The sequence below is a fragment of the Temnothorax nylanderi genome, unplaced genomic scaffold, assembly GCF_030848795.1.
Source record: "Temnothorax nylanderi isolate EJ_2023f unplaced genomic scaffold, tnyl_v1.0 TNYL_tig0106_pilon, whole genome shotgun sequence".
Lineage (NCBI taxonomy): Eukaryota > Metazoa > Arthropoda > Insecta > Hymenoptera > Formicidae > Temnothorax > Temnothorax nylanderi.
The window spans coordinates 510,427-529,829 of NW_027249168.1; the positions used below are offsets into that span (position 1 = coordinate 510,427).

The following is a 19,403-nucleotide window of genomic DNA, read 5'->3' on the forward strand; positions in this document are numbered from 1 at the left end:
GAGATTTACAGAGATATATAATCATGTATAACTTTAAAAAATTTCATATTTTGAAAATTTCGATTAACATTACATCATTGTGTTAAATTTTAGAATTAAATTTTTATTGTTTAAATTTGCGTTTTATTTATTAATATAAAATTATTTGTGTACTTAAGAGTTTTATTTGATTATTTAATGATAATTATATTGAACCAAACTAAACTTGCATTATCGTATTTGATCATTCCTAGATAATTTAGTAAGTATTAATATGAGCTGTATGCTCGTTATAGGTTGATAAGCGATTTCTAAAAGCGAGTTGATATGGGTCACGTTCTATGGCCTTGCCGACTGTTCCTAATCGAAAATTGATTGCAATCACAATATCATTTTCTACTGACCTTAATCGACGCAGATAACAATTCTCGTGCGTGAGTTTCTTTTGCGCTCTCGTCTAATTCGCACGTTGATTCCGTGCATTGTAAATCCAAGATAGATCGCCTCGGACGTTCATCTTCGTTATCTACAGATTCATGTAAACAGGGTGCATGCGACAGCGTTTCGTGTTATCTGTAGTGATTGCTAGGCCGAGGGTTGTCGCTCACCGGCCGTAATAGATTCATTAGGGTAGGCACCACTGCCTATCCCCGGCGTATCGTCGCCCCTAACTCTGCATACACGTACCCTCTTTCATTTTCTGTCACTCGATCACTCATTCGCATGTAGTATCCGTTACTGACTCGTCTACACGTCCTTTATGCACAATAATTAGCCATTTATTCGTGCATTCGTCAGTAGATTTTTCATTATTAGCTTTATTTTACATGCAGCTTATTTTTGTTTGCTGGATTTATTAATGCACGCATAAATGGCTAATTACTGTGCATAACGCCACAATAATTATATATATATATATATATATATATATAATTTAATAAAGTGTGATGATGAAGTGAATAATTAATTAAGACAGAAATCGGTCTCATAACTATATCTTTATATTACTCTATAAATTTACTCAGATATGTCATTCATCAATTGCAGATAGCTGATTGAACTGTCCCGAATGTTTTACTCATCAATTTATAAAAAAATCGTTTCCATCGCACGAGAGTGGACGTGGGCACTTTTTTCAACTACTGTATGTAATCCAGTCCAATTTAATCGAACTGCTCGATCATCAACCTTCTAGTCCCCTAGTTTCTCTTTCATGCAGTCGTCCCTCGACTGGTATCTCGCAAATCAGATTATCGATCGTTAATCAATATCGCTGCAATTTGGCGACACGCCAGTACGTAGTGTGCTTTTATATATATATGTTTGTATGCGCGTTCAATGGAAGGCCCGGCTGTGCTGTCCATTGCAGTTTTTCTCGCTTGCGAACGAATAACCGGTCTCGACGTGGGTGGTCGATACAATTGGTCGTATATAGGGCAGCCTTGAAACACAATTTTCGTATATTTTCCCACACATCACAAAAAGCAAAATAAATCACGTGTCGTCACATTCTGATTTTTTGAGAGAAGTTTTCACATTCCTCATTCAACCGTAGATTGTTTCAGATATTGCTACGGAACGCAGATATCGTTTTCCTGCTTATTGCGGTATATTTTAATATGTTTACTTTCCCGAAATTTAATCCTACGTCTTGCCTGAGTTGCACGAACGAAGCAGATGCAAATACATATTCATGTTTCCTTCGATCTCACTTCCACGGGAAGTTTTCTTTATTTTGTTTTTTGTTTCCCGAGGATTGGGTTCCCCTATCTCCGGGCACGTTTCTCTGATATAATTTTATCGTGATATTACACCAACTGCGCAAACAATATTGCGTTTCCTCGTTAGCATTCTTCTCTGCCGCAACATCCGGTATTGTATTTTTACCATTAATCCTGCGGATCGGTGGTCGCTCTAATCCCGCGCATCGCACCGTTTTTGAATGTTTAAAAGTTTAACGGTGAAAAGTTTCGCCGAGAAAAGTCGGTAGAAAAGTAGCTTCAGGTGAAAAGAAAAGGTAATGGATCCTCACTCCCGTTTTTCATCCCCGCGAAGGGGATGGGTCATCAGTCGCCTTCCGCGAACCTGCCCCATTGTGAAAGTTTGAATACGTAGACAACGTCTGGTTTCGCGGGGACCATTTCTTCCGCAGCTTCTCGTATCCGGGGCTTCTTCGCCGTTTGTCACTCGCTGCCAAGAATGTGCCGCGGATTCGAAGGAAAGGTAAAATGGAATCGCACGCGGTCCGTCCCCGTTTTACGGCGACAGGCGGATTGTGCGATAATTTGCCGGATTCATTGTCCAGGAATTAATTTCCCATTTCGCGCTTCGCGAATCCCCCAGCCGCCGCTCCTTTGTATTTGACCGTGGAAAATGAAGTTCAAGCCCTCTCGTGATAGTGAAATACGCCGGAAATTGGGGATATCCTGCCACGTTATGGATCCCACAGTGATTTTACCTAAATATCATACCGGAATATGCGGCAAATCCGCATTTCTAATGGACTTGTCGGTTTTTCTCTATTTATTTATGAATTTAACATGATATAATTCGTTTGACTGAATTCGTATCTAATTTTCCGTATTGAGATTAATCAAACTCGAAATTATTAAAGTACATTCCGCCGTGTATGCACCAAGCAATTACAAAATATCTATTGTATTAATAGCAGCATAGTAATATCTTTAATATAGAAAATATCACTTGGAAAATTTGAGTTAGCCGAGTATTAAATAAATCGTGGGTATTGATAAAGTTGGACGCATTAAATGATAAGATAAATGTACAAAGCGTCATTCACCGTTAAATAATTACATGTACATTGTGTGCATACGCGTGCGCGATATGATTACTCACAATGTGTGAACGGAGATCGATCAAAAACAAATTACCCGGCGACATAGAGACGTACAAAGACTGCCTATTGCACTCTAAGCGGTCGATATCCGTGTCTGGTCCAGCGGTGCTGGCTGGACGATGCAATGGACCAGAGCGGCTTCCGATAATAATTTTTTTTCTCTCGTTCGGCAAGTTCGTCTGTACATCCGCGGTGGTTCCTGTCAAAAGCAGCAACCAACATGGTTTATAGCGCATCTTCGTTCTTGCCGCCCTCGCAACGAGGGAGGGAACGAGGAAGGATTTCGGTGGGGCCCTCTCCGGTCGAGCATAATGTGCCCATTATCTTCAGTCCTTTCGTCTATTTCGCATGTGTACCTTGCCTATATAATAATGTACCGGGTGTCCGCGTAATTTCGTGCCTCTTCCATGTGCTCGACCTTGCTTTCTCTCTCTTTCTCTCGTTGATGTCGCGAATGGCCGTGACACGATCGTAAAGCCTAAAGAGGCATTAGATGATGCTCGAACGGGTCGACGAATACGAAGAGGTTGAAAGAGGTGGTTGGTTGTGGGGTGGAGCAAGCATAGGACGTCAGACAAGGAAGCCAAAGACCATTACGGTAATATCCCACGGACGGAGGAAGTGATTTTTAAGGAGATAAGGCTGCCATTTCAAGGCAATTTTGCTTTCCCTGTAAGCTTCGTTTTCTTTCTTCGGCGGCCCGAGTCCCCTACGCTTCCTTCCACAACAGAACGATTATGAAAATTTCGCGCCGTTTTCGGGGTTCTCGAAAGTGAGCTTTGTATGGCCAGGACATCTTTTTACGCGTAAATCTTCTGAATCTTTACGTTCACGATCAATGAATTCTTTGTCATCTCCTGACATATGTTAAAACTAAAATATTATTACATTGCACAAGAATTATATAAATTATAACTTGTTATAATTATTAGCACTTGTCTCAATAAAAATAACATTTCGTTCCATTTTTTATCAATTTTCAGATCCTTCAGCATCCGGTTCGTCCTGCGAGGACGACGAGGACGGGCGAGTGATTGTTAAAAAACGAAAGAATAGCGTTTACGCTTCCTCGACCCGTGCCCCATCGGCAGACAGGGACACTTTAACTTCGACCGACGGCCTGCTCGTGGATTGTGTCGCTCTGGTGCATCTGACCGATCAATCCCCGACCGAGTCCGCTCAACCTGTGCGTCATCCGTCGCCGTATTACTACGGCGATCTTTTCAAGGTACCGGAGCAACTGTCCAAATCGCAGCCGAGCAAGTACCGGAAGAGCGTCAGTCTCGATGTACCGGGCGAGCGTTCGCGCACACCCGGTATACCCAAGAGGAACTCGGTAGCGGGTGATGGAGGCTCGTATTCGTCCCAGCCACGGCATTATCAGCAACTGCAGCAGCCGTATCCACCGCCGCTGCCACCGCCGCACTATCGCAGTCAAGATCTAGTAAGCCCCACGTCGGGGAGCGAGCATGTGGTTCCAGCCAGAAACGAGATCCTCTCGTCGTGCATCATCACCGAGTGGGATCACACCCTCATGCCTCCGCATAGGCTGCTGAGCCATGATCTGCCTACCACCGTTTGTACCTGCGTCGCATCGCCCGAAGAGGAGGAGGATGAGCTAGACCGACGGCAGCCGCAAGTGACGCGGCACCAAGTGCGCAAGCTACGACGTACGCGGAGGATAGACCCGCAGCCGATACTCGTCGAGGACGAGGACGACGTGGAGGGTGAGGACGAGGGGGAGGAGGGAGACGAGGAAGACGCGGAGCCCGAGGAAGAGGACGAGGAAGGGATGGCCAGGCAACGTCACCTCTACGAGACGGCCTTCGACTGCAAGGTCAATCGCTCTGACGATGATCTCGACGATCTCGATCGCGTCACCAATCACGCGGTACTGCATTCCCAGGTACGTACATTCGGAGATTTCAAATTGTTATCAATACTTCGATATTGAGTTAAATGCGCAGCTATGGAATTTTTCTTTGCAAACTGTCTTGTTCTTATCTTGCTTCTTTTCTATTTAATGCCAATTAATTTCTATCTTTTTCTTTAAGTTTCGTTGAACTGCACTTTATTCAGCATACAAGTGAACTATATAAATGCCGTTATTATTCCATTTGTAAAGAGCAAGTTTTGGATAAAATAAAATAAAATGCAGATACGGAGTAGCGGTACTGTGCCAGTGAGTAGAACGAGTTCGTCAACGGACACGTCGAAGCAGCAACATCAACAATCGCTACCTTACACCGGCCAGTCGCAATCGAGCAAGGACCATCGACGCAAAGTCGTACTTCTCCGCCCAAAACCGATTCCGAGCCGCTTGCAGCAGCAGCAGCAGCAGCAACAGCAGCAACAGCAACAACAGCCATCGCAACAACAGTCAGACAATATATCTACTCTGTCCCAAGATATCGAGTCCCTCCAGATCAATTCGAGCGATGAGAAAACCGGATCGCCGAGACTACCAGCACGTGATTACACGCCGTCACCGCCGTCGACTGCACCTCTACCCGCGAAATTTCATGGAAACCGAGACCACTTGCTGTTGAATATTCGCAGCGCCCCGAATTTACCTTCGCAGCAGGATCATCCCCGCTTGAAAGACATGAGATTACCGGTGAAATCGTTGTTGCACGCTAAGGACTCGCCGCAGAGTAGCGAGGGTAGCATTCTGGAAATCAAGAGCCGGCCGAAGACCTTCGTCCAGGAGAACATCGATTCTTCGCAGGGTCGTCGATTCGACAAGGAGCTCATACTGGAGTTCAAGGACAGGCCCCGGGAGGAGAGGCAACGACCGCGCAGTCTGATCCGCGAGAGCAGGCCGATAATGGAGTTCAAAGGCAGGCCCCACGAAGCGGAGGGCAATCTCGCGCGACCGCGAAGAGACGCCGGCCTCTTGGAATTCAAGCTACGTACTTCGAGACGTCGCGCCGGATATTCCAGCACGGAGAGCATGGCGACTAGCAGCAGCGGTGGCAGCATGGAATCCATCAGGAGTAGCACCAGCGAGGGCAACCGGTCGACCAGCAGCTCCGACAGTCGGCACAGCACCAGATCGTTGAGCTCCCACAGTTCTGACAGCGGCGGCACCAATTGCTACCATCATCATCATCATCATCAACAGTCTTTGCCTGGCTTTCTAAATCACCACGCTACTAAATTGCATATCCTCTCACCGATCTCCGACAAATCGTCGCAGGAGCCGGCTTCGGAGACCTCCGACAACAATCGTAACAACAACTCGCAGAAGGCCTCGCCCGAGGAGAACGTCACCGCAGAGAATAACATCACCGCGGGCAACAACACCAATACAAATACAGTCACCTCGCCCATGGACACGTCTTTTAAGAAGCGGCGAACGCCGCAGAACAAGAATCTTATTAATCTTGCGCTGCAATCGTCGTCGTCGGGCGACGCGGAGATCCAGGGATCGGATAGCGGTATATCCATCGAGTCCCGCGCTGGTATCAAATGCAAGCCTTTCGGGTTTCACCTGTTGAAGCCGCAGCTTGATAATATTAATTTCGTCGACAACGAGCCGGAACTCTCGGATCTGCCCTTCGATATGCCAAAGCTGCGAAGAAGGCGGCTGCTGATGCAACAGGATGCCACTACATCCGGAAGCGCGACCAGTGTGGACCTAAGAGATTTACCCTTCGACATGCCGAAGCTCAGAAAACGTCTTAGATGTACTCAGAATATCGAATCCAGCGCGTCTCAAGCGTCGTCGAGTCTCTCGGTACGCGACGTAGAGCCACCTTCTTTGTTTGGTAAGTTCTCGTTGCTTTACATATCTTTAAATTTCGCGTTGTAGCATTAAAAATAAAAATTTCACCACATGTTAGTAATAAATAAATAAATATAGCGTAATTAAAAATGTATAATCACCGTTAATACGATTATACTCATCTTTAAATATTTTTTCCATATTTCATTTTCAATGAAGATAATTAACGTAAATGGGAACCAAAGAAATCCATTTATCTTTCTTCTTAATCAAGTGTCTAGCCATTAAATCGATAAAAACCATACTTTCGGCACCTCGAGGTAAGCTAAGTACTCATCAGGCAGGGCAGAGGGGCAGAGGGTAATTTGATGCTGATCGTTATGAACCTTCCAGACAACAGGTAACATCGTTAAGCTTCACTTAGTTGCTCCCACCAGCTGAATATTCACTACAAACACTTGCCTCTTTGTCAACCATGTATTAATGCCGCATATATCTATCCTTTAGTACATTGGATATATATACTATAATATATTGAGCTACAATATATACGAAGCTTTTCCAATATGTATGTAGATATAGATAGATATCGGCATTTATATAATAACCCATAGCTATAATTAAGGAACGAGCAGCAATTACGGACCGATGTTTGACAACTACAATTTATCAAGTGGTATTGAAGCAGCCGGCAGTGTGTAATTTAGATCACATTAATAGCAGAATCATAGGACATCAATAATTTATCGCCAGCGAGTGAATGTAGCTCAATGCGCGTGCGATGCGAGTGCATCGCGAAACGCTCGGAATTAGTCGGGTGATTAAGCCGCCGCCGCCACTGTTGCCGTCGCATCGGGCACCCTCTCCTATTATCCCCCGAAGCTGTATCGTCCGACCTGATGGGACTTTGAACGCGCGTCGTCTACCCTCCGAGTTCCCAAATTGCGAAAGCTCTAATGCGAGAGCTACGAGAACGAGGCTCTCTCGCGCTGCGCGCACCGCCTACGGCCGAGGGAGCCGCAACCTGCGGTGATGCCGATCCGCGGGGGACGACGGTAAATGCTGTTACACGAGGGATAGGCGCTTGGGTTTACGTGCGCTGATGTATAGACCTACCGGGAGTGGTAGGCAGGCGAGAGAAGGAAGGCGCGAGAACGTGGGCGACGGGGAAAAAGAGTGACCAACTATTTTTATCGTCGGTCGAATGTCAATAAAGGCACGAAATGCCCGGTAAATCCGTTTTGCCTGGAAGTTTTACGGGTCCTTGGGAACTGTTCTTTTTTCTCGCCTCGAAGAGCGGTGTGGCGACGATGACCGTGCGACGAGTGATTCCTCACGCCGTGAAATACGCCGACGCGGATTTATTTAATCAATTACGGCCCCCGGGGCTCTAAAGCACGGCACCTCGCTTTAGCGTCGTTGCCCGGGTGATTTAAAGCGTAATCGATTATCACTCGTAGGTTTTTGCCGAGCAGAGGACAAATTACGATTACGGGACGAATTATATTATTTCTTTTACATCGTTATGCGATCGTAAAGATGCTAATATATTAAAAAGTTTTCTCTCTAAGGAAATGCAAATTTCTTTGCGTCTTTTAAACAAGCGTAATGAAAAAAATTAATTGGATCTTTTACAGAATTAAGTTTCTTCGTTGTCCATTTGACACGAGTGTATGCATTCATTCGTCAATAAAGTGCGATATGAAGCGATATGAAGCAGACCGAAAATGAAGCGTACGGCGCACTCGATTCCGCCGATAAAAGCTCAGTCATGTCACTCAGTTGCAATCGCTCTTTGAGCAACTACCTCGGTCGAAAATATGAATAAATAGCCGTCGCCTGTGCACGAAGTTTAATCAACGTGCGGGTAAATACGTGAATGCGACGTGCGCGCGAGCGCGTTCGTCGCGCCGGGCCTTTCCGTTTGTCAGATAACGAAAGTGCGGTTGTCGCGTTGCGTCCTCGCGAAACTACATACAATTTATTTCGACTATGGCTGGTCGAACATTTTACTGTGACGTGCTCTTCGCCGTTGAATGCACGAGAGACATAAAAAAGCTTTAACGTTTCCGGACACACACACACACACACACACACACAGAGCTACGAGTGCGTTTTAATGACAGCAAAAATTGTGTACCTCGCTTGTACAACGCCTGATTATGCAATGTCGCGCTCGTATATGCCTCCGAGAGGGTTTTTAAAATTTTATGAATACACGCAAATAAATCCAAATTAAAACGTTACTTGTTTGTTATAAATGTAAAACAAATTCTGTTAAAAAAATTAAAAATATGTGTCATTTTATGACTGATGCAAAACGCGTTCTCCCACCGCGCGCAATATTCCGCGTCTCGATTTGGCAGTCGGCTGCGAGCGGAATCGAGACCCGTAATATTTTTCCCGGTTGATGGATGTCGGATTCGTAAATTAGCTTTTGAAGAGGGACCAGGAAAAAAGGGAGATATAAGGGAACGAGACGTCGAATGCGTTAGCACGTAATCAGGACCAGATTCCTCCAAAGATATACGCTTTTTTATGCGTTTCGTTGTCGACAATTACTTTTTCGGGAGTGGGTAGCTCTACGGGATGTGATCGATCGGTTTCTTTGCCTTCGAATATCGCACATGGCTAGCGGATCGTCTTATTGGTTTGTCAGTTCGCGAATAGGTCGTCGATCACGATAAGCCATCTTGACCGATGAGGCGATTCAGTTTATCACAATCTACATTTTTCCGACACATTTCTACTCATTAGTAATATCATAATTATTAATGTTATTGGCATAATTATATTATTATTGGCTGTTTGATTAGCAGTTATTTATTCATCTTTTTATCATACTTATTGAATTATATATATCGGATTAAAGATTTATTTCTTTTCGTTAATATATCGACAATACTATCCCAAATATTCTGTCCTAGGCGTCTTTATCTACTTTTTCGAAAACGATGAATGATGCGTCGGTCGAAAACGAGTGTAGATTGATTTTTCCTTCGACGCATTATTTTTACATTTCAGTGGCGTTGATGGACAGCCAACTTCTGGAAGGAAAACAGTGCATTGTGCTTTCAGATAAAAGCCATCGGCTTGTGCCGGTCCACAATACGTTATAGAGACAGGAGTGGAGGATAGAGCCTAAAGCTACCGCTTTATTCTGCATATTCTCCCCCATACAACGGGTTCACACGTTTATACACGGATGTCAATGTATACGAGTACGTGTCACTAGGAAGATAGGCGCGTATTGAAAGTATCGGAAATATTACGCCCTACTTGCGACAAGTTTGCACTGTCCCCTTTCTGATCATATCTTTTAAACGTCATCGTTGAAACGACCCTTTTGATAGACGGCATTATCGCATTCGCGGAAATAAATATAATAAATCGAGTAGATCTCGCGAAAGCGAGAAGTAAAGTAGTTGTATTTCTTGTTCATGCATCATGCACTTGGGCTGTAAATACATTCGATTTTTTTGCACTATCGCTTTAGGTCGTTTACGACAGCGAAAAAATTGATACTCGCAATCTCGACGAGCACATCTGTCTCGCGCACAGGGCTATTTAATGGCCGACCACGTGAACCCGTAGCTAGTGGCGATCGTTAACGGTCTAGAGAAGAGGGAAGAGGGAGGCAAAAAACTGCATTGACGCGGTGATATCTGGCTCGGTTCGGTTCGTTGGATATACGGGGGAAGGTTTGGCAAACGAGAGAAGAAGCGTACGCACACATAAGACTTCTTCCGGTTGTTTACGACTGAAGTTGTTAAGTGTAACTTACATCAGAGTCTTTGTTTTTCCAGCGTGACGATCCGTATTCTCATCTACCAAATGCGATCCCAGAGTTTCACACAAAAACAGCTTGTTTTTGTCGCTTAAGGATAAATGCCCAAAAGAATAAAAGAAAAGACAGAAGACAAAAGGAGAAGAGATAATATCTAAAACAAAAATCGTGCCTTACTGATTTAATTTAATTTTAAGAGTGAAACATGTTATATATTCGAAAGCATGTTTTCAGAGAATTGATTTTAACGAAAAATATAACTTCAACGCGTTTCCTTCGTTTCATTTCTTTGGTCATCGTAATGCGCTAGATCCAATCGTAGAAGTTATGGAGAATACTTATCTAACAATAAGTGTACTATATGCGAGTTGGGGGGGTCAGATATCGCTGTGATTTTATGACTGTTTTCGATAGTTCGGCGTGGCCTCGAAAATTCGTTACAAACTACCCTGTTTACTCCATTCCCAATGTGGAAAGATCCGCAATTTCGTGGCCATTCATACACGCAAACCACGTACAATTTAGTCAACATCGCACGCGCAGTCTACTGACCATTTGGTAGTTGGTCAAACTACCACATGAATGATCACGGTTAGAAACTTGATTTTAAAGCTGTTGCGTCGTCATTTTCCGCGACTTCCGCAAGTAGATCCAAATCAGTGTCTTGTGGAAGCGTAGCGACGTGATATAATTTTACATAGTTATAATTTTTATATAGTTCGTTAAATAATAAGGACACTGCGTGCTCGGATTATTATATTTGTACAAAATAAAATTTAATAATTACTAGTTATTCTTATTGCAACGTACGAAGCTTGTTAACGAAGCAAAATTAAAACGTGGTAGCCCGACGAGCTCTAATTTTCATGGTTTTCTGCAAATGCAGATTTTTAACGACCGTCTTTTTCCTCCGCGAATTTTTATGGTTCGTGAATTTTAGAAGAGCTTGCAAATTGCATGTGTTACGTGCGCTCTGTTTCCAAATTCTCCATTCGGAGAGTGGATTTTCTACAAATGTGATGTAGTATGTACTAAACTTCATATATGATGATCGTCCTAGCTCCGGATAAACACAATTTTATCCTTAACTTCAAGAATCTAACCACGTACTGTTTGCCCGATGTCACGCGTCGCGACTGTCTGCTGTTATCCATTTGGTACCGATCCAAAATGCCACCGCAGCGCGAACCGCCATTCGGCTGATCATATTCGGACTTTTCTACTGGCAAGTTTTACTAATTCGGATTAACACGTTTTAATGACTCCGCTCAACAGAACACACGAAAACCGCAATAATTAAACTACTTGCATGTAGATTTTATTTACATTGCTTATAATCTTACATTTACATTGTTTTAAATAATTTTTATTGCCATTAAAAAAAAATTGCATTGCTTATCAGTTTTAGGAATTCGTTAGTTTTTCGTATCTGCAATTAATTTGTTACTTTAGTTTACATTAAAGCGCATATCTTTCATGCCATTTCATTTATTCTTTTCGCGATAACTATTCTCTACCAGTTTCTCTTTAAGATGACGACAGCAACATCCGTAAAATCTTTAGGGTCGTTATATGCCGCCGCCGGCAGACGAGAGCAAAGACGCGATCAGATGTCAAAGCTAGGACTTCCCAATAACTAACCATGTCATTATCCACCAGACTTAAGGATCTTAATCATTTCTGATTTTCCTATTTCAAAGAGTTGACATTTCATTATAATATGCGCAAAACTACGTTCTTGATGGTCGAAACTTCGTTCATTTAAAGTAAAATATTATATATATGTTAGCAATATATAATAATTAAAGCAAATAGATCATTACTTATTTACAAACCTTTTACTAGGAATATGCATATGTAATTTTTTTAACATTAATATTAAATACTTTATGAACGAGTTTCTGATATCAGAAACGTATGACCACTGTTAGCAGGTTTGATTAACAACTTGAGTTTTCTGGTATTAATAAATAAAAAATGAAAGAGTCCCAGAGTGAGTTATTTCGTAAATAAGAAATGTGATCACAGTCAGTAGCGTGGACCGAGGTATCGGTGATCCTTGTACAAATTGTACGAATACCATTCGAATCGTACGATGGAATCGTCTGATGTGCGCCTATCGTACTTCATATTTCATGAGGATCGCGGACGTATCAACTATTCTGAGCAGGTTCGAAGTGTTTGCCACCGCGTCGATAAGGGCCCGTCGACGGAGGGATAGAAGAGCTCAAGGGCGTGTAACTGCAACATCTGTTGGCGGAGAGATCTCGAAGGCCTATCCAGCATAACGGCATCTCGCATCTGTTGTTCGGGAATTTCGGCGCTATTGCAAAATTTCTTCGGGGGAGAGTAGAACCTCGTAACGATTGCCATACAACCTAAAGACGCGTCCGTGGCGAGTCGTCAAGATCGCAAACTCATCGTGACTGGCGGCTTTCTTCTCCATTTATTTTTATTTTATATGTGAGAGTTTTCGAAACCAGAGTTTCAACGCGAATATTTTTATATCTGTCGAGTGAAACGATAACCGTAACACAAATATGATCGGTTCAGCAATTCCGTTGAATATTTATCGAAACATTCCGCTTCAAGCGATACGTATGTTTCTTTCCACGCGTTTACCGTTCGCAAACTTTTTCCTCGTAAAACGACAGACTTTACAGTTGCCTACGTGCCGAGCAGCAACTGTGCCGTCATAAGGTGTCATCTTCCATTTAATAGCGTCTTGCCACTCAATGGAATCGCCATTGACTCCTTTCTCGAGCGCGTTTGACATGCCGGCTCCCCGAGGCCGTAAATTCGCCAGCGTCGTAAATCTCTGCGGCGGGTTCCACCCTCGATCTCCTTCGCTCGGCAATAAATACGAATCGCTGGGCGCGGGGGTTGCTCGGCTTCTTGGCTCGCCGTCACTCCGAGGAGCGTCCCGCTGCCGACGTCCGGCGATACGCAATACGTCCTGATTTTTGCGGGGAATTAAAATTTCCGTTCGCCGACGATACGGTGTGTACCCTCGCGACAGCGAACGGCTGCGAGATTTCCCGCCTGCATACGCCGTCCCTGCTCGGAGCCTCATTCGTGACCAGGAATTTCCCCGGAGACGCGTCTGCGGCGACGCCTCTCGCGTGTCTCCCGTCGAAGGAATATTTTTTGCCCTTCCCAGCCATTTCTCTTCTCTAACTTTCTAACGACGCGCGCAATCACCGTTCCCTTCTTCCCGCACTTCGAAACATCATTCAACGAAACTTCGGGGAGTCTTAAGGCAAACGCGCTACGAATTCGTATATGATGATCACAGGCGGAGGAGTTTGCTCGTATCCTTGACGTTCCTGTGTACGATCCGGTACCGAACATCTCGACGGCTTTCCCCCATTTCCCGCGGGAGCATGCGGCGGTCGGAAAGCCCGCGAAGAAATTGATTGAGACGTATCTCCGTCAGAGACGGATATTAAAACAGTCTGAGGAGGAAGAGGCAGGGAATAAGGATACGAGTGTCAGGACGAGAAATTACTCGTGGCCCTCGTGGGGTGGGCGCTGTACAAAAGACGAGTTTGGTCGCGGGAGCAAGATTCCAGCAAAGACAGGGACAGAGAAAAACCGTTTACACCGTCTCGTGTCCCGGGGAAAAGAAAGAGGAAAATCAAGCGGATAAATCTGCCGGGCCGATCGCCAGATTGAATTTAATAATACAGACGCACGCAATCTCGTCGAGTAACGCTAGCCGTTCGGCGCCGTTAATGTTTAACCATTCCCGAAACGTGTGTTTCACAAAGAGGAACTGAATAGAAATGGCGCGTGAGAAATACCCACCGGCTTTCGGGTCCTTCTCTCACCGTAATTTGATGTGCGTGTAGAGGATGTTCCAGAACTGGTCGTTTCCACAAATTGTATGACAAATTTAAAAACGGCTTTTTCTCAGCGAAAAGTTTGTCAAATATAATTACTTATTGTTACAACAGCTTTTTATGGTACATGTCATTGCATTGAGATTTAAATTTTTGCGAAGGTATAATCTTTTAAAATTAATTATATAATGATTTCTTCCCTCAAAGCTCAATTCGCTAAAATTCTTTCACGCCTGATAATTCCGTAACTGCAGATACTTCGCTGGTAATCGATTTGTTTCTTTTCCCGAGACATCGTAAATATCTACATGTGTTTGCGTGTAGACGAAAGCACTTTGGCGTGCCCTTCGGGCACATTAAGCCGCAAAAGAGGCTAACTCGACGTTACACCTGTCAGAGCAATTTTGTTTTACCTGCGTCATGTACCGCGTCCGAGAAGTCAACCGCTAAGAGATTGCGCCAACAAATGAAATTAGCGTCCTACTATATTCAGGGGTGTTTCCTTGATACGGAGTGTCCTTCGTCGATCATTATCGTCCGCGACGAACCCTCAACCCTGATATTATCAAAGCAAAAAAATCATGTAACTAAAAAATTGGGCATGAACAAACGCTTCGTGGTAGAGTGCCCTGTCACTTTCATGAAAGATTTTTTAGAAAGCAATTTTATGTCTTACGTTTGTCAAATCATACAAATACGCAAATCATGCTACTGTTTCGCTTAATTTTAATATTATTATTACACAACAATTTGTCAGTTATTTTTATAATATATTAAGGGTTTTTGTCGTTTATCATCATTCATGATAATTATTTGATGCTAAATATCAGTTTATTACATCCTAATCTAATCTCAATCATAGCAAAGGGTGTCATCCACAAAAAAATTGTTACCGGATTATCAATATTAATTTATCACTGAAGATAGTGACAAAATGATATCAATAATCCCGTAACAATTTTTCATGGATGACGCAGTTTAATCCGCTCGTTATTGGGATAGATTTTGACGTATCCAAGTTCTGATTTGTAGCAATTATTAAGGGATCGTAAAGCCTGCGACGATAGATCGCCGAGACAACTCCGTATAGTCGGTATATCATCGGTGTTTACTGGCGGGAGTTCCACGATGCGTCTAACTGTCGGGTGACTCATTTCAGGCGGCGGTCTGGCGCGCCCGAAGATGACTCTGAATCTGGATGCCGGTAGTAACACGGCGGGAACGAGCAGTGGGAATCTGAGTGGTCAATTGGTGCCGAAGAAACCCGGTGGCCTGAGCCTCGGCTTACCGCTGGAAATCAGCACCGCACGAATATCGGCCGATCTGGTTGACGTGGAGCTTCCGTTGGAGAGACAAGGGTAAGTGTTTTGTCGCCTTTCATTGTGATACTTCGAGATAACTCTATTTTTGCGCGAGTTTTCGAGGTCGTAGCGTTACCGCTAATGTACAAGTTTTACACGACTCGAATATCGCTAATGAGCTCGTTAACATTTTCAAAATTATGCTTTCTTATTCCCATTCACGCGCTCATACTTGTTCATCTTTAAATTTTCGAAAAATACATTCCGCGGAATGTTTTTGTTTGCTAGAATTTTGCGGATTAAAAGGCACGATATTTGAAGAGAAATTTTTTATTTAGATGGTATCACGGCTCTATCACACGCATCGAGGCGGAGAGCCTTCTGCGAGTTCACCAAGAAGGAAGTTATCTGGTGAGGAACAGCGAGTCGACCAAACAAGATTATTCTCTATCCCTAAAGTAAGTGGCACATAAATGAACATTTTCACACATTCGATAATTTGCGATTGACCTAATATTCATTGAACATTATGGATTCTCTCGAGTGTGAGTCATCTAATTGTGTCGTTGTAATTGTTTCAGGAGCGCCCGCGGCTTCATGCATATGCGCATCCAGAAGAACGAAGAGCTGAATGCTTACATTCTGGGGCAGTTTAGCAAACCGTTCGAGAACATACCGGAAATGGTCCGTCATTTCAGCGTGAATCGTCTTCCGATACGCGGTGCCGAGCACATGTGTCTCCTGCATCCGGTCATAGTTCAGCTTTTGTAGCGCATCTATCGTAGCGCCATTTAAGGCGCTGAATAGCTCTTTTGATAATCCGTTTTCTTTTCCCCCGACGAATGCCGAAGCGCGCGCGATTGCAATGAACGATAAGTTTGATACCCGCGAACGAGATGTAGAAAGTATTATTCTCGAACGAGAGGGAGTCTTCCGAACGTCCGTGAGACGCGGTTGACTTCCGCGAGGATCCTCCGTATCAATTCGCATTCTGGTCATGGATGAACCGTTCCGCACGAAGAGCGCCAGAGATAATGGACAATAATGGCATTGACGGGGAAATACCGCTTCGCCGTGAAATATTAGGGGGAGTACGAGTACAGTACAAAAATATAAACGGTGACTGAGCGAAGCTGCTCAACGATACACAGTGCGATCGATTAGATGAAAACGTCCGGGTCTGTGCAATTCCTTGCGAGAGGCCAGTTTTTAAGCTATGTGTGAAGAATCTCAGGTCGCTCCAAGTGGGGATACCTGCTCATGGACGTCGTCTTTTTGACAACACTTTATTTTCGCATGTCTATAGCCGAGTCCAAGTTTTTATTGCACAATAAATAAAATTAGAAATCGGTAGGGACGGCGAGTGCTTATCCCATCTCTCTTTCTTTTCCTCTCGGACTTGAAAGCGTAAAGATCGGTGTCCAAATGCTTCGTCTTCCTCAAAACATCGCGCAAACCTACCTCATAGGCAAACGCATACATCGCGGCACGATATAGAAGCGGTACCAGAAATTACAGTAGTGAGAGTCAGGGGAACGAAATTACTTGAAACGGATATGAATTCGATGCAGTGATGACCATCAATAACTCTCAAAGAATAATGAATTCGGGATTGACGATTCTAGTAGGATACGCGAGAACGTTCTCGAGGATGTTTTTCCCGGTTGTTCCTTGAATCCGCGGTTCATATGCGAATTCTACGAAAGAAATCTTTAAATGGGATCAGAAACGCTGTTTTACGAAATGGTATAATTTAAGTACGAAGGAAAGGTGCGCGTATTTAAATTCACACAGAGTGCCGCGTGGAAGCAGCCCGACGTGGCGTGAGCTGAAAGCCAAAGTAAAACTAATCCTAATATCCAGTCGAGGGATAGAGCAGAACTAGTAGGCTGGATACGCGCAGCGAGCGCGAGTAAAATGCCAAACTTTACTTCTAATCGTAATCATTTAGTCCAGGGTTTAGTTGTCCGTCTCGTCGTTGATAAGTGATTAAATAGGCTTAGAACGATAAGCAAGCGTACGACAGTCAGTTGGCTCGAATATTGGGTGAGGCGAAGGTTCCGCGTAACTTCGTGAAATAAAAAAAATTGCGAGTCGAAGAAAATAATAATGAATGTTTTCGCAAAACGATGCGACCGACAGGAAACGGTCGGAAACGCGAGGAAAGTGGAAAAAAATGATAGTGATCGACAGTCTGAACCATCGGTGGCTCGTTATCCGAGTCATCCGTCCGAGAAACTAGACGGAGTCACTCGCGGAGGAGATTTTTGCGATAGGATGCAACCGATACATATTTTTTCATGTGATATTAATTTGTTACAGAGATAGCCTAGTTTCACCTGTGATCTGTTACTTAATTCCCCTTGTCCGCGTGCGCGTCGGCGTTCTCGCGCGATTGCACGCGATAATGATAATAAAATAAATTAAACTTGCTATTATTATTACGTAGAATCAGCAACGACGCGTCATTCAGACGCGATGACGAGACGTCCGTGGTGTTACAATAATTTTTCGAGTTAGAAATTCGATTCGCAGAGGTTGTGAGCGAATTTTCGTTGGCCGAGCAAGCAAGAAAAATTTTGCTATTAAGTAGTGACATAGGGAATCTACGGCGAGAAGTAGCGAGTGCCAGCACCGTGTTGTAAAAATTGTCACAGCCGATAGCCTCGTTTGATCGTTTAACCGTTTAATCGGTATACACGAAAAAGCAAAGCATTAGTTTTCTAATTAAAAATATTTAAATTTCGCACTCGTAGGAATACTTGAATTATGAGCGAGGCACTCTCTACTTTCGCGTCTAATTAGGTTGAGTGTAATTCATGCGTCGTACTGTAAGCTGCCAGTATTATTAACTGTAATCGATAATGCATATCCATATATGTTAATGTTTAAGACATTATATTGTCTCTATAGCCCGATCATTGAAACTATAATCTATATATATTTATTTCTCCTATTATATTTATTGCATTGTATCGTTGAGTATGATGATAAGGATGAAGTTTCTGTGCGCCATTAATTTAATTGCGAGATCATAGAGCTGTATACCTATAGTAATTCTAGACTTCGTACACGTAGAGTAATATTATTTGTCGAAAGGCAGTACCGTAAATTATATGGTAGACTAACTTGTAGATACTTCCTGTACCTTGAAATTTGTATGAAGTAGGATTTAGATTACGTAATATATACATAAATATATATTATTATAAACGATTATACTAGCGCGCATAGTTCTCGTTTGTAGGATATACATAAATTAAGGTCTAGCGAAAGCGGGGTGAGTCCAATAAATATCTTAAGCGCTATGCACGCCCTTTACGTAAAAAGGGATGTCTCGGACGGCGATGTGCAATATTCTGACGCGGTCTTGTACGGCCGTAAACGTGAAGTGCGATCCAATATTTTTGTTTTAGTAAGCAAACCACCGATGTTCCAAATCGACTTCACTAGATAATCTTGTGTACTCTGGAAATTTCTCTTAATAATAAAATAGTTAATAACTCCAGTTTAGTCACGACAGTCGCAGTTTTACCATCTTTTCAATTTTAGATAACCCAAGAAAGTCTTTTACATGAGAATAGAAAATTGTGTGTAAAAATTTTTACAAGATTGTACAATGCGTATCGTTTCGAAAAAACTATAAAAGCATTGATATCAATTGAATTATATCAGTTATATAAATTTTCTCTGTGCTACGTATATTTTCAGATTATTTAATTTATTCTATTTTTATCTCTTCGTCAGTTTTGTGTAAGGTAATCTCACTCTGAAGTCCAGCTGGAACAAGTGGCGGACGGTCACCATTTTCTTGTGGAGATGTCACTTGGTGCGTTTCTGTCTGTGCCGAATCAAACATTGTAATTTATTTAAATAAAATTGCATAAAGAGCTTAGATTTTAATATCTTA

The 19,403-nt window shown here is 43.2% G+C and overlaps 1 protein-coding gene across 2 annotated transcripts in view; it reads left to right on the top strand.

Moving 5' to 3' along the window:
- Positions 1-19,388, top strand: part of Hwt (SH2 domain-containing adapter heavyweight) — a 144,246-nt gene extending 124,858 nt beyond the window's left edge. For both annotated transcript variants that reach the window (XM_071712163.1, XM_071712164.1), the window contains 5 exons: positions 3,820-4,742; positions 4,995-6,606; positions 15,352-15,550; positions 15,832-15,951; positions 16,075-19,388. In XM_071712163.1, the coding sequence (XP_071568264.1) occupies positions 3,820-4,742; positions 4,995-6,606; positions 15,352-15,550; positions 15,832-15,951; positions 16,075-16,264 (3,044 nt within the window). In that variant the 3' untranslated portion in view covers positions 16,265-19,388. The remainder of the gene's footprint in view (positions 1-3,819; positions 4,743-4,994; positions 6,607-15,351; positions 15,551-15,831; positions 15,952-16,074) is intronic.
- Positions 19,389-19,403: the final 15 nt, after the last annotated feature.